This window comes from Naumovozyma dairenensis, chromosome 10 (genome assembly GCF_000227115.2).
Source record: "Naumovozyma dairenensis CBS 421 chromosome 10, complete genome".
Classification (NCBI taxonomy): Eukaryota; Fungi; Ascomycota; class Saccharomycetes; order Saccharomycetales; family Saccharomycetaceae; genus Naumovozyma; species Naumovozyma dairenensis.
The window spans coordinates 586,228-601,154 of NC_016488.1; the positions used below are offsets into that span (position 1 = coordinate 586,228).

The 14,927-nt window shown below is 32.7% G+C and overlaps 4 protein-coding genes across 4 annotated transcripts; 3 read left to right on the top strand and 1 right to left on the bottom strand.

The window, feature by feature from the left end:
* Positions 1 to 167: 167 nt before the first annotated feature.
* UTP21 (rRNA-processing protein UTP21) lies at positions 168 to 3,017 on the bottom strand (the record flags this gene model as incomplete). The annotated part of the gene is made up of 1 exon (XM_003672328.1): positions 168 to 3,017. The coding sequence occupies one exon, from the start codon at positions 3,015 to 3,017 to the stop codon at positions 168 to 170; it is 2,850 nt and encodes a 949-aa protein (XP_003672376.1).
* Positions 3,018 to 4,426: 1,409 nt separating this feature from the next.
* VIP1 (inositol polyphosphate kinase VIP1) lies at positions 4,427 to 8,080 on the top strand (the record flags this gene model as incomplete). The annotated part of the gene is made up of 1 exon (XM_003672329.1): positions 4,427 to 8,080. One exon carries the CDS (start codon positions 4,427 to 4,429, stop codon positions 8,078 to 8,080), a length of 3,654 nt encoding a protein of 1,217 aa, XP_003672377.1.
* An 846-nt stretch (positions 8,081 to 8,926) lies between these two features.
* On the top strand, positions 8,927 to 9,841 carry CTR3 (high-affinity Cu transporter CTR3; the record flags this gene model as incomplete). Its single annotated transcript, XM_003672330.1, has 1 exon — positions 8,927 to 9,841. The coding sequence occupies one exon, from the start codon at positions 8,927 to 8,929 to the stop codon at positions 9,839 to 9,841; it is 915 nt and encodes a 304-aa protein (XP_003672378.1).
* Positions 9,842 to 10,438: 597 nt separating this feature from the next.
* ECM30 (Ecm30p) lies at positions 10,439 to 14,842 on the top strand (the record flags this gene model as incomplete). The annotated part of the gene is made up of 1 exon (XM_003672331.1): positions 10,439 to 14,842. The coding sequence occupies one exon, from the start codon at positions 10,439 to 10,441 to the stop codon at positions 14,840 to 14,842; it is 4,404 nt and encodes a 1,467-aa protein (XP_003672379.1).
* Between the last annotated feature and the right edge of the window lie 85 nt (positions 14,843 to 14,927).

A 14,927-nucleotide genomic window follows, 5' to 3' on the forward strand; every position in this document is an offset into this window, starting at 1 on the left:
TAAGAAGTCTTCTTGGTTATCTTTCCTTTTAACTATTTCGTAGAGACTCTACGTACGTACATTCTTTTTTTACAATTTTGATAGCGCCAATTTTTAAAGAAAATAAGTACTTTTATATATGTTTACACTATTTAACAATTTCATATGTAGATTGCATATAAATCACATCATGCCGTCGATACAAAACTAATGACACCTGAACAGAATTTAACCAACTCTTCTAATTTGTCATCATCTTGTTTATGCACCTCTTCCCATTTCTTTAATGCTTCATTGATACCAACATCACGATTGTTACTATGAATGACATCGCCATGTGCTTTAAATAATAAACTCATAAATGCTTCATATAATTCAAAATTCTTATTACTTTTCAAACCTTGTGTTAACGATTCAATAAACCAAACAATTTCATCAAACGGTTCAAAGGCATTGATTGATCTAATTTCTAAATCAATGGTACCAGGTGATAAAGTAACCAAATTGTTTAAGAATAATTCATAGTTATCAATTTCATGACCTTCTCTCAATAATTTGGTAAATTTAGATTCAAATACAGCATGCCCCTTTGTAGGTTTGAATTTATTTAATTGTTCTTCAGCATCAATTATTTTATTATTCGCCATTTCACGTTGCGCAATTTTTTCTGGAGTCTCCTCAATGCTAACACCTTCTCTACCACTTGCTTCATCACCTACCTTTTCACCTGATAATTGAAGGAAAAATGGAGCCTTTTCTGGTTTCTTTACAGCTTCCTTGGGTTTAGATCTTTCTCTAATAACGTCCAGGTTTAATAGTGTCTTCATCTTGTTTCTTGGACCCATAGATAACGTTAATAACGATTCATTAATTTGTTCCAATGAACTATACATATTCAAATCCATGCCAGAGTCTTCCTCTTGAATAGAATCATCAAAGGCCCCACTTAACAATGTTTCATTCCCAGAAAGTGACCCATTTGGTAATAATAGTTTTTCAAATTCTTCTTCATTGATACTTCTTGTCGAAATAGCTTTAAATTGAGCTCTATTAGTCCATATACAAATACCATTCCCCAATACATGTGTTGTAGCTAACATATCACCATGTGGTGAAAATTTCAAATTCGTTGCAACATTATCTAATTTAATACCATCAATACATCCACCTGTTGGTAAATCCCATGTTCTAATCGTAGAATCTAATGAAGCAGAAACAATCCAACGACCATCTGGTGAAAAATCTAATGATGTAATTCTATTACTATGACCCCATAATTGACGAACAACCCTTTGAGTCATCGCATCAATGACAATAATTGATAAATCATCTAACGCTAGGGCAAATAAATCTGATGAACGATGATAAACCATAGATGTGATTGGTGCATCTAATTGTAATCTACCTAGCAAAGTAGATTTATTGAAATCATAAAACCCAACAAGACCATCAAGACCACATGAAACCATCTTACGATTCATACCATCTAATGCAATTCCTGTAACTGCCTTCTTATGCAATTTATATTTCTTACGTAAAATACCACTTTGCATATTATACACATGAATACCACCATTTGATGACCCCACAAAGGCAAAATTACCACATTGTGACAAAGCAACTGATTTCACAACACCATCATCTGTCAATTTCAAACTCCATCTCCCAACTCTTTTATTACGCATATCCCAAGTTCTGGCAAATTTTTCATCTTTATGAGCAGTCACGATATTTTCCCAATCACCAATCCTAGCATTTTCAATTGCCATAGAAATAATTTCAGGGAATTTCTCTTTAATTGTACTACCAGCAACTCTCCCACCATCTTGTTTCTTATGAACCCTTTGTGATAATTCTTGAGATTGTGCATCTTTCCTTAAAGAAAACCCCCATAATGATTTATCTCTAGAAGCAGACAACAAGAAATGAGATTCATCATCAGCAAACGTGATCGCACTAGGAGGTTGAGAGTGACCACCTCTAGAACGTAAGAATCTTGGAGGTTGCACCACATTCTCTCCTCCGTCTATATCATTTGTAGTGGTGGATAATGATGGATCAAACACATACTCTTTCAATGAATTATCACCACCTGAAGTTACGAGAATGGGTTGACCGTTCAAGAATGTGGATTTAGTTACACCACCGAAACTTTCTCTATGAATGTTTTTCAGAACATGGATACGAGAACGACGATTCAGGTCATAAAATACTAGGTCTCCTGAATGAGTACCAATACATATATGAGGGGATCCGTCTGTTCTGAATGAGATGGTGGAGATTTTCAAATTTGGCATCTTTATGGTACGGATTTTTTTACCCTTCTTCATATTGAACATGATTATGTCCCCTGTGATTGTACCTAGAGCGATAATATCTAATGCAGGGGCAGGTTCTGCTGCAGTGATTTGGTCAGGGAACTCAGGAGAGGAATATAATAGTTTCCCCGTACGAATGTTGAAAAGTAAGACGTTGTTCTTGGTGACCACCACAATCTTGTTTAGGTATGTGGCTAAATGATGGATTGAGATCATTGGTCCACCTTGTAATGGTGTGATTGATAGTTTGGTATAGAAGTCTGTTGCATATTTGTCTTGAGATAATTTCTTTTTGTAAATGAAAATGGAATTGTCGTCTGTTCCGATACATAAATATTCACCAAAGACACAGATTTGCTTGACATGGGCTTTAGTATCTTCTAGTGCAATTAAATGTTCTTGAATACCACGTTTGTAGATTCCGACTTTATTATCGAACCCGACAAATACATGATGGAAATGTGTCGCTAATGTAGTGATGGGAGATTCAGTTTCCTTTTCAGAGATGAATAAAAGATGTAAATTGTTGGCATCATATATTTGAAAAGATTTACCAATACTAGTAACAATATAGAATGTGGATCCTAAAGTACCTACGGCGAATGGGACACCATTGCTGACATTACCAACGATTCTAAATGGTGAGAAGACTTTGGATGCCTGTTTGGCAGTGACAACATCACTGTCGATGGTTTTTCTTTTTTTAACAATTTGGGTCATTGTTCAAAAAATGCTATAAGCTTCTCTTGCACTGATAATCCTGTCGAAAAGTTACTTGATGATATGTATTTTATACAACTTCAAGCTTGTTTTAAAGTAACAATTTCAGCTCATCGATAGTATTTTCCAGATTTGCTTCTATGTTATTTTTTCACCAATTTTTTTTCATTTGGCACATTGGTGTCACAGTCGTTTTTTCTCGCGGCGTCACAAATAAGTTTTTATAATATTTATCTTTTATTATATAGATAAATTACCACGTGAAACTTGGGTTAAGCTGATACGTTTGCGTGCAACAGCGTAAATTCTTGATATTCTGGTCCTCACTATGCATTGCTTAAACTGTCTTGCACATTTTTCTTTACTGTTGGGTTATAGCTAAAATCGTATTGCTTTAGTCGTGCAAACTATAAACAATTACCTGAATTATTGCCTTTGGTTCGGAAAGGGGGACAACATTTGAAGGAAGTCTATATTATTTATATCTTGCCTTTCGACCCATATTTCCTAGGTCCATTCAGTGTAAGAAACACCTTGGTAAAGAGTGTTAGCATCATTGGGTTTGTTAGGAAAACAGCTTTATAAATATTTGCCATTTATGATTTCTTCATGTTTCTGAGATGAGTTTTCCTAATTCTTTCATCCGTCTTTGATTGTGAAGTTCGTGATAGGGTTAGAATTACTTCGGTATTTTTCACTTCAAAGAGCTCCGAAGCTCCCACTGACAGTGAATTTGCAGACTATTTGAGGGAATGTCTTGTCATCTTTTCACCTATTTAGTGTTAGTGATTACATCTTAAAATATTGTACCAGAATTCAAGTATTTGAACAACGATTCAAGATGCGAAAGAGGTTCGATAAAACTCCTACTTATAAACTCATACATATATAGTACAAAGAAAATAGGAAAACAAGTTTCTCCCTCTAGATGATCTAATCAGCGGGAATGTAAGTAGGGGATCAACAAAGGAAAATATTTACATCAAGCCGTAAACATGCAAAAGTTTGAATGGAATACACCATTTTCCTTCCTACACTTGAGACGGTAATAAAAAAACGAACAACTATTCACTGGTCATATCGGTATGTCGTGATTAAAGGAATGAATAAGCAACTGGAGTGGGAGTTGGCTGGCTACCTTCAATATAGACTGACTACTCTACTCTACTCTACTCTATGAAGGAAAAATTAAATATTCTTATTATATGACCACCGAGAAAGAGCCCTTCGCGTATACAGAAAATCGGACATTTTCGCAATTAAGCTGAAAAGGTTAATTCAGTAGCACTTAAATGATGGAATCAATTTGTAGACATCATCATGGTATATGTCTATTGAATTGAAGGCACCAACCTATATATATATATATACTTCTGATTTCAATACTCCATTGTCTCTTATATTGATCAATGACTGAAAAAGCCAAGCCTGGTACCCCCTCTGCAGTTTCAAATGGGCCCAGAAACATCATCATTGAACCAACAAACAACCATCTCGAGGAAGACCCTATTACTGTTACTTCTGCCGTATCACCTTTATTTTTGAATAAAAGTACAAAAAAGGCTATGGAATCCATTGCTCCTATTTTAGAAGGATTCAGTCCCAAGACTTCTGCAAGTGAAAATACTTCTTTGAAATTACCTCCAGCTGGAACACCAACAACATCAGAATGTATGGACGATATAGATGTAGATACAACTTTACAAAGAACATTGAGTACATCATCTCAAAAGGATTCTTCTTTTATCGAATCTAATCCAAATTCATTATCTCCTTCAGAACTATTGAATTTACTCGATACTAAGAATCAAAATGATCAACCGGGGAAATTAGATTCTATACTAGACCAAACAGAGAGCAATAACAACGAGATTGCTGTGATCGACTCCAATGAACCGATATCCACACTATCCCCTCATTCAAAACCTACGACCACAACCGAGAACGCAGCAACATCTGTATCATCCACTTCATCATCAAGGAAATCCTCCACCACACAATTGAAAAAACCTTCATTACCCAAAATTGGTAAAATTGGTGTATGCGCTATGGACGCCAAAGTCCTCTCCAAACCGATGCGTCATATCTTAAATCGTCTCATTGAAAATGATGAATTCGATACAATAATCTTCGGTGACAAAGTTATCCTTGATGAAACCATTGAAAATTGGCCCACCTGTGATTTCCTCATTTCATTCTTTTCCGCAGGGTTCCCCTTAAATAAAGCTATCAATTATGTCAAATTAAGGAAACCTTTCATTATTAACGATTTGCTTATGCAGAAAGTTTTATGGGATAGAAGATTATGTTTACAAATCTTGCAAAATTCAAAAGTGCCTACCCCTGCAAGATTGGAGATTAGTAGAGATGGTGGACCAAGAGCAGATAAGGAACTTAGAGCGAAATTAGCTGAAATGGGGGTCGATATCAAACCTGTTAAGGAACCCGATTGGGAAATGATAGATGAGGATACGTTGAGAGTCGATGATAAGATTATGAAAAAACCATTCGTGGAGAAACCTGTGGATGGTGAAGATCATAATATTTATATTTATTATCATTCTAAAAATGGTGGTGGTGGTCGTAGATTGTTTCGTAAAGTTGGAAATAAATCTTCAGAATTTGATCCTAATTTGTCAACACCACGATTGGAAGGTTCGTATATTTATGAAGAGTTTATGGATACAGATAATTTTGAGGATGTTAAGGCATATACCATTGGTGAAACTTTTTGTCATGCTGAAACTAGGAAATCTCCCGTCGTAGATGGGATTGTTAGAAGAAATACTCATGGGAAAGAGGTTAGATATGTGACAGAATTATCTAAAGAGGAACAAGATATTGCTAGACGTGTCTGTACAGCGTTCCAACAAATGATTTGTGGGTTTGATTTATTAAGAGTCGCGGGGAAAAGTTATGTTATTGATGTCAATGGATTCTCATTCGTTAAAGATAATCAAGTTTATTATGATTCATGTGCAAGAATCTTGAGGGAAACTTTTATTCAAGCTAAAAAGAAGATGGATATTGAGAAAAGGAATTTACCTGTTATTAGAGAGGAGAAAAGTCAAAAATGGGTATTTAAAGGTCTTGTTACGATTATTAGACATGCTGATAGAACTCCAAAGCAAAAATTTAAACATTCATTCACTTCACCAATTTTTATATCCTTGTTAAAGGGCCATAAAGAAGAAGTTGTCATTAGAAATATTAATGATTTGAAAATTGTTTTACAAGCTTTACAAATTGCCATCGAGGAAAAAGCTGAAGACATTACGAAATTAAAGATTTTATCTAATGCATTAGAGAAAAAACTAAATTTCCCCGGAACCAAAATTCAATTAAAACCAGTTATGAATGGTGAGAATGAAGTCATCAAAGTTCAATTTATTTTGAAATGGGGTGGTGAACCAACTCATTCTGCCTTGTACCAGGCGACAGAATTAGGTGAACAAATGAGACAAGATTTTGATTTATTAAATAAAAGTATCTTGCAAAATATTACCATCTTTTCCTCATCTGAAAGAAGAGTTCTTTTATCAGCTCAATTTTGGGCAATGGCATTATTTGGTGCAGATGAATTGGGGAATGATGAAATTCGTATACGGAAAGATTTATTAGATGATAGTAATGCTGCGAAAGATTTAATGGATAAAGTTAAAAAGCAATTGAAACCATTATTAAGAGAAGGTAAAAAGGCACCAGATCAATTTGCATGGCCAGGTAAGATGCCAGAACCATATTTAGTTATTAAACGTGTTGTTGAATTGATGAATTATCATAAAAAGATTATGGATCATAATTTTGCTACGAAAAATGTTTCAGAGATGCAAACACGTTGGTGTTGTGGTGAAGATCCAAGTTTATTTAAAGAAAGATGGGATAAATTATTTAAAGAATTTGTTACTGTTGAAAAAGCTGATCCATCAAAGATATCTGAATTATATGATACAATGAAATATGATGCCCTACATAATAGACAATTTTTGGAAAATATATTTGATCCTGGCGAATCGAATGAATTAATAGGAGAAGAAATGAGTAAAAGATCATTGGTGGATCGTTATCCGTATCAATATTTAGCCAAAAATAATTTCAAAATTATTGATAGTCATAGTCACAATAGTTCAGGAACTAATCTTCATAATGGTAGTAGTTCTAATTCTAGTAAGAATTTGAATAGTGTTGGATCACTTGGATGGGTATTAGAAAGTAGTAAAACTACAAGGACAAATTCTGAATCTTCATCATCATCACCATTTGATGACCCAAAATTCATGCAATTAAGAGAATTATATAAGTTGGCTAAAGTATTATTTGATTTCATTTGCCCCAAGGAATATGGTATTCAAGATTCTGAAAAATTAGATATTGGGTTACTTACTTCGTTACCATTAGCGAAACAAATATTGAATGATATTAATGATATGAAAAATAGAGAATCACCTGCATGCGTTTCATATTTTACAAAGGAATCACATATCTATACCTTATTGAATATTATTTATGAATCAGGGATTCCAATGAGAATTGCAAGGAATGCATTACCTGAACTTGATTATTTATCTCAAATAAATTTTGAATTATATGAAAGTACAGATAGTAATGGGCAAAGAGCACATTCTATAAGGCTGAAAATGTCACCAGGTTGTCATACACAAGATCCATTAGATGTTCAATTAGATGATAGACATTATATCAGTTGTATTCCTAAGATTTCATTAACTAAACATCTTGATATGGATTATTTCCAACAAAAATTAAGAAATAAATTTACTAGAGTTAGAATGCCATCCAAATTTACACCGGTCAATATTACCAGTCCAAATTTAAGTTTCCGTAAGGAAGATTTCATAAATAAGAAGAAGACAAAGAGTAAGAGTAAGCCTAGAATGAAATCTAAGTTTAGTTTAAGTTCATCAACAGCCAGTATTGCATCGTCGTCATCAAGTGTACCGAATTCTAACAGAGAAACTCCTGGTCTTGATATGGGATCATCATCATGTTCAGAATCTGCAGACGGTACCCCAGTACCATGGTCTATCGAGAAGGAAAACGAATAAACAAAGGTTTATAAGTAATTATATAAAAAACAAGTTTTTTTGTAGTTTTAATCAAAATTCTATTTTGGGAAACTTTGTCAAAGCTAACGGGGTATTGCTCTCTTCCTTGGAGTTGTACTAAGAAAACGGGTTGTATGAAAGTTACTTGATATAGATGCTTTCATACTGTATACGTAACGTAATATATTTGGGTACTGCGGAAAGGCGAATATTATATTTGCATGTAGTGACTGGGAGAGTAGTGTGCTTCTGATATACAGATATTTATACGATTTAGAATGGTTGTAGCTGTTGCAGTAGATTCTAACAAGTGTTTCTTCCAGACAAAATACGACCAATTACATTTGAACATAAGGCCCAGAGACAGACCTTATTGAGATTGACATGTGGGTAAGGGTTCCCTCCCCTCGAGTGAACCCGATATAACCTCCTGTACTGACAACATATATCATAGGTATTATATATCTGTTACAAGTTCGTATTCTATTTGTTCTTTGCAGTTGTTTCCTTTAAAGAAAAATGAGCAAATAAATTATTTGGCAAAGGGCAAAGGGACGCTGCGCTTCTGCGGCAGAATACAGGGCGTCACAAAACAAAACAGGCGAATGGCTGAAGGGAATCATCTTTGAGCAAAAATCATTTTGATTTTAATAATTATAAACAGGATATTCCATCGAGAAGATATATTCGTATATATATACCCTTAGTGGGAATATATAATCTGTATATAAAGTGCAATTGCCAATAATAATCAAAATATTTCTTAATATATATTGGTAATAGCCAGCAGCCCAATAGCATATTCAAATAACATAATAGTAACATTAATAACAAAAAATCACAAAGATGGATGGTATGCTAATGTCAATGAGTTCAAGTACCTCTGCTACGGCTGCTACACCCACCATGACAAGCATGTTAATGTCAATGGCCTCCTCCTCGGCAACGGCCACTAACAATATGGATATGGCGGCTACCGCTACCGCTACATCTTCGGCCGCTGCTATGGGTGGAATGGGTGGAATGGGTGGTATGGGATCTGCTAATGCATGTAAGATTTCCATGTTATGGAATTGGTACACAATTAATACATGTTTCATTGCTAGATCCTGGAAGAATGATACAAGGGGTAAGTTTGCTGGTTCTTGTATTGGTTGTTTCTTACTAGTATTGATTGCTCAATGGTTGAATAGAATTTCAAGACAGTTGGATGTAGAATTAGTTAAGAGACATAGTCAAGTTCAATGGGCTAAATATATTGTTGAGAAGCAAGAGTTTACTGATGGAAGTAGCTCTCAAAAGAGTGACGAAAAAGAGATTCATACAGGTAAGGCAACGGAATTGAGTAACGAAAGTTCTTTCATGACTTTGATAGTTGCATTGGGGAAGACTTTGTCTCATTATTGGTTCCTCAATTTTATTGGCAATGGGGATTTAAGAGAAGATTCTGATGATTTGTTTTTGAAAACTAAGAAGCAATGTAATTCGGGCACTACTAATGCACAAACTAACGCTGTTTTCCCAAGTCTTTTAGATCATATCGCAAGATCATTCCTCTTTCTTGTGCAATGGGGGTTGTCTTATATCATAATGTTATTATTCATGTATTATAATGGTTATATCATCATTAGTTGTGGATTAGGTGCTTTGTTCGGAAGATTAATCTTCAATTACGAACCATTAGCTACCTTTAATAGTAGTTCAATTGACGGTAATCTTGCCCATGATAAAGAAAGTAATGACAGGAAATGTTGTTTCTAGTACCATCTTTAATTTTCAATAAACAAAATAACAAAGCAGAAGCAAAGAAACAAAATTACTTATATATTCCATTTTTCCCTGTTTATAAACACTTCTCTGTAATATGCATATATATATAGATAGATAGCTCTTTATGAATTCAACTATTTTAGTGTCTGTACCAAACACAAGTAGTCGTTTTCTCTACATAATGTAAACGACATGCTTATATCTCAAATTTCAACAACCTCAAGGTCATCATATGAGGAGAATAATATATGATAATAAAGAGATGATATATGTGTTCTGTTCTGTTCTGTTCTTTTCTGTTGTGTTGTGTTGTGTTGTGTTGTGTCACTTATTCATTGGATTCCAATCATCTTCCACGGAGGCGCTGTCGCAATAAGCTTCTTGAAATATTATAATACAATATAATATAGTATACTATATATATATGTATGTAATTGTAGAAGGGTCCATTATAAATTTGATATACACTAAATCGGCCTCAACAAACCGTAAGAACAAACCCCCAAAGACAAATATTATCGAGCATTCGAGTGATTCGTAGATCAACATTTGAAAGAGGGACATTTTCATATTACAAATATCTTTCAAATGGGTAATTCAGAATCGAAAATAGACGCTCTTTATAAGCAACACCTTATTAAATTGGCTCGACCGGATATAGATCCTGACGCCAACAAGACTAGAGGTCAACCTACACCTACAATAAGTGGTGAAAGTATTGACGAGAAGGTACCAGCCACCAATGATATGGACGGTCCTGTTACGATACCTTTGTTTAACAGAGAAATGGAATCTATAGGTATGGATTTCCTTATATCATTTTATAATGGCGAAATTCATGATATGGATATAATAAATAGTACTCCCATCTTTAATGGTTTTTATGAAGATTTCATTAATGCTGCGCAAACTCTATCTGCTGAGACTTTTAATTCCTTAATTTCAAGTAACGAACTGAGGAAGATTTTCAAAATTAATCCACAAAATTTTATTAACTTGTTAAGATTTGCTATTTTGAAAATTATCCTAATTACAAATTATTTGAGTTTGATATCATTACCAGGAAATAATAGTAATAATATTAATAGGATATCTTCAGCATCATCTAATTCATCTGCACAATCATCTTTTATGGAATCTACGTCAGGCTCCTCAACGAATGAAGTATCACTGAAATTAAATCATTTACTGATATCAATAAGGATCTTGACAAAATTATTCCCAATATATTTGGAAACAACTGGCAACAAGAAAAAAATAAGTATAGATTTTTGGAAACCTGACTCTATACAGGCAATATTTGGTATTGACTCAATAAACATCGGACCGGAAGAATTAGCATTGAATTCCTTAGGTGAAAGCTTGTTAACTTCATGTGTCAAGTTATGTTTTATTCAAGGATTTACCATTCCATTACAATCAAACGTTAAAACAATGACAACAAGTAATAAGAATAACAAACCAGGCAAGTTTTCTTTGATAATGTGGGAAAATGGGATTGAGACTGTTGATATAGGTTATTCACCTAATAACCAATCTCCAAAATTGGACTCAAACCGATTGCAAATCATCTCATTATTATTAACTTTATGTTCAAAAGATCTCTACCAACAGCCGACGTCTGCATCATCATCATCATCATCATCATCATCAAACAATGAATTCTTATTACATTTCTCCTCATTACCATCAACGTCAGCAACTTCGATTCCTTCCAACTCTATGAATAACTTGATGACTTATTTTACTTCATCTCTTGTAAATACAGTTTGTCAATATTGTTTGAATTATAATCTTCATTATATGAATCCATACAAAGAAAATACGAACTTAAACTACAAGTTATCGAACAACCAAAATTTATCTATCCTAAAATCAAGTTTAATACAATCTTCAGTACAATTACTGAATTTACTTTTATTAAGTAATCCTAATGTTTCCATTACCACCAATACAATTAAGAATCACTTAAGTAATTTGAAAAGAGAACGAGATCTGAAACTACTTTTATCTGCATTCGTTAAAATATTTAAATATCCAATAGACCAAATGATTGAAGTGGAATCAAATCCCTTCTCATTTTCAAATGATTCTTCAAGTTCCAAGATAAATAATTATGATCCCAGTTTGAAAAATAACCTGAACATCAATAACAAACCTTCAAATACTAATAATAATATTACCATGACCTCTAATAATTTTAATGCACATAACGATACAAACACTAGTACCACAAATAATAGTAATAATAATAACACCAGTGGTGAAACAAACGCTTCTTTACCAAGAATACCGAAATTATCATTTCAAATGATTGTCTTCATAATAAATCTTATGAATGCGAACAAATTGTTCAGAAATTACTTTATGGATAAATTTGCTAACAAATTTATAATATTTGCCATTTATTTTTTGAAATTTTATCCCATGGGTCCATCATCAAACCCAAAAATTAGTACGTTTTTACAAATCAGTATTGAATTGTCATTATCCTTATCATCAAAACATTTGGTTCAAAGAAAATTGTTAAATTCATTTACAATTAACTATTACACGAATAAATTACCAAACTCATTTAAAATTTCAAATGTTTCCAACATTAATAATCTAAGTTATAGAGATTTTGCAATTACTCAATTATCAAACATTTTAGTAAATGATATTCGATCTAATTCTCCAACTATTCATTTAAAACCATATTGTTATGAATTGATTTATAATTTATTACCAATTAATCAAACTGTTTTCAATGTCCAAAAAAATGAACCTGATGATATGACTCCACTATCATCAAATAATCAAAATTATTATAATTTAAATTATATCGCATCAATATCACTACTACATCTTTTATCCAAATCATCAAATAAACAATATTTATCGTCATTTTCTCCGTCAAAATTTTCTGTTAATAACAAATTTAATAATTCTATTCAACAATGGCAACAAAAAAATGAATCTGAGAATGGAATTAGTCCATCCTTACCACGCCAATATTATTACGCATCACCAAGTTTTAAATTGGATATCTTATCGATTCTTTTAAGATCAATCTTAACATACATTGTGACATGTTTTAGAAATTCAAAAAATTTAATATTTGTATTAGCAAGACATCATGGTGTCCTATTACAATTAAGAGATTCAATTTTGACAATCTCAAAATTAATCGATTCTGAGAACTTGAATCTAAATAATTTCATTCAATTTAATTCTTCAAAAATCATCAATAATAACCTATCTCCGCAACAACAACAACAACAACAACAACAACAACAAAGGATGATCAGTACTAACAACATCAATAATAGCAATAATAATAAACTAACAAATAATGCAAACAATGACACCATCAATAATAATAATAATATTCCTTTACCGTCAAACGAAGCAAACTTGCCGCCTTTTTTGGTAGCCAAATTGAATAAAACACTAAGTAAACGACAAAATAATGAAAATAATAACGATAATGATCATGCTGAGTACAGTGATAGTGATGAATATGACGATGACGACAATGATGATGACAATGGTGGTGTCGCTAATAATAATGGCAGAATGTCGATGAATAATGGCAAACGGGTTTCATCGAAATCTAATAATGCTAATAACGTTGATAAAAAGGACTCAGATCATGAGAATAAGAATATTCAAATACATGAATATTTCAAATTTGATAATGATTTAGAATTGTTTAATTTATTATCTACAAGACCAAATTGGCCATCAGGGATTAATTCCAAGATAAATGGTAAAATTTCAAACAGAGTTTCATTTCTTGATTCATGGTCTGGTACAGAATCATTAAACGTTCTCATTAAGATTTTAAAGTTATTTTTAACAAAGTATCCTAATATTACTACAGTTACAACAAATGATTATTACACTTTGACTAATAAATTTGATGATTTTGAAGATGAATTTTTGAAGATAATAACTCCAATGCTACCAATTCCATTAAAAGATGAACTTCGTCAAAAAAACCGAGAAGATAACCATAATACTAATAGTAAGTTACTCAATCCATTGCTTTTGAAGTTAAATAGTCCAACTATTAAAAATTGGATATATTTACAATGTTGGATCGATATCTTTAATTCTCATTCAGCTCCATATTTGAAACCAAATCCAAATTCAATGATAGATTTTAATTCCATTATTGGGAAAGCCCCTTCTACTTCGAGTTTGAATTCACAATCAAATTCAAATTCGGCTTCGACCGAAGTGTTAAGACCAACTTCTCTGTCTAAGACAAACTCTGCATTCACGATCGGATTAGGTATCAATAATAATCATAGTGCTGATTGCAATGATAATATTGTCACTAGCAAAAGAAGAGAATCATCAACTTCACAAACTCGTATGAGCCAAACAAATATGTCTTCTTCAAATTTCCCACCTCCACCAACTGCATTAGAAAGATGGACATCTAATACTTCTAATTTATCCAGAACAACTAGTAATGGTTCATCCATCATGAACTATTTTTCACAATCTCAACAACAGTTAAGTTTCCAAGAACCAATAATGGAATTTCAATCACCGTTGGATTCATCAGTAATGATCATGGGCAATATTGGATCATCTTCACCATCCTTAAATTCCAATAAACCTTCATCTTCATCCTTTTTCAGATTTTCTTGGTCAAGTATAACTAAATCCGAACAAGATGATACTAATGATGCTGTAACTAATAATTCAGAATACTCTCCAAATGTAAACGGGTACAAGCAGCAACACCAATCTTCAACATTTGTACTAGATCAAGGAATTATCAATTCTAATATATGGACTTCCACAAATATTAAATTATTTAAAGTTACGAAAGATTATAAAGAAGAATTTTCGTTCCTTGATATGACATCTTCATTACTGAAAAAATTCAGATTTAATAATTCAAATGAGGTTGAAATGGGAAGCAACAACAATATTAATAATAATACTAGAAAATCTTCTCATTCTTCAATTTTTTTGCCAAAGACATTTGTTTAACATCTGAAAATATGACTTTTTTTTTCTTCTAAACAGACAGTGTCAAATTCTGTTCAGGTATATATCTATATATATACTTAAAAAA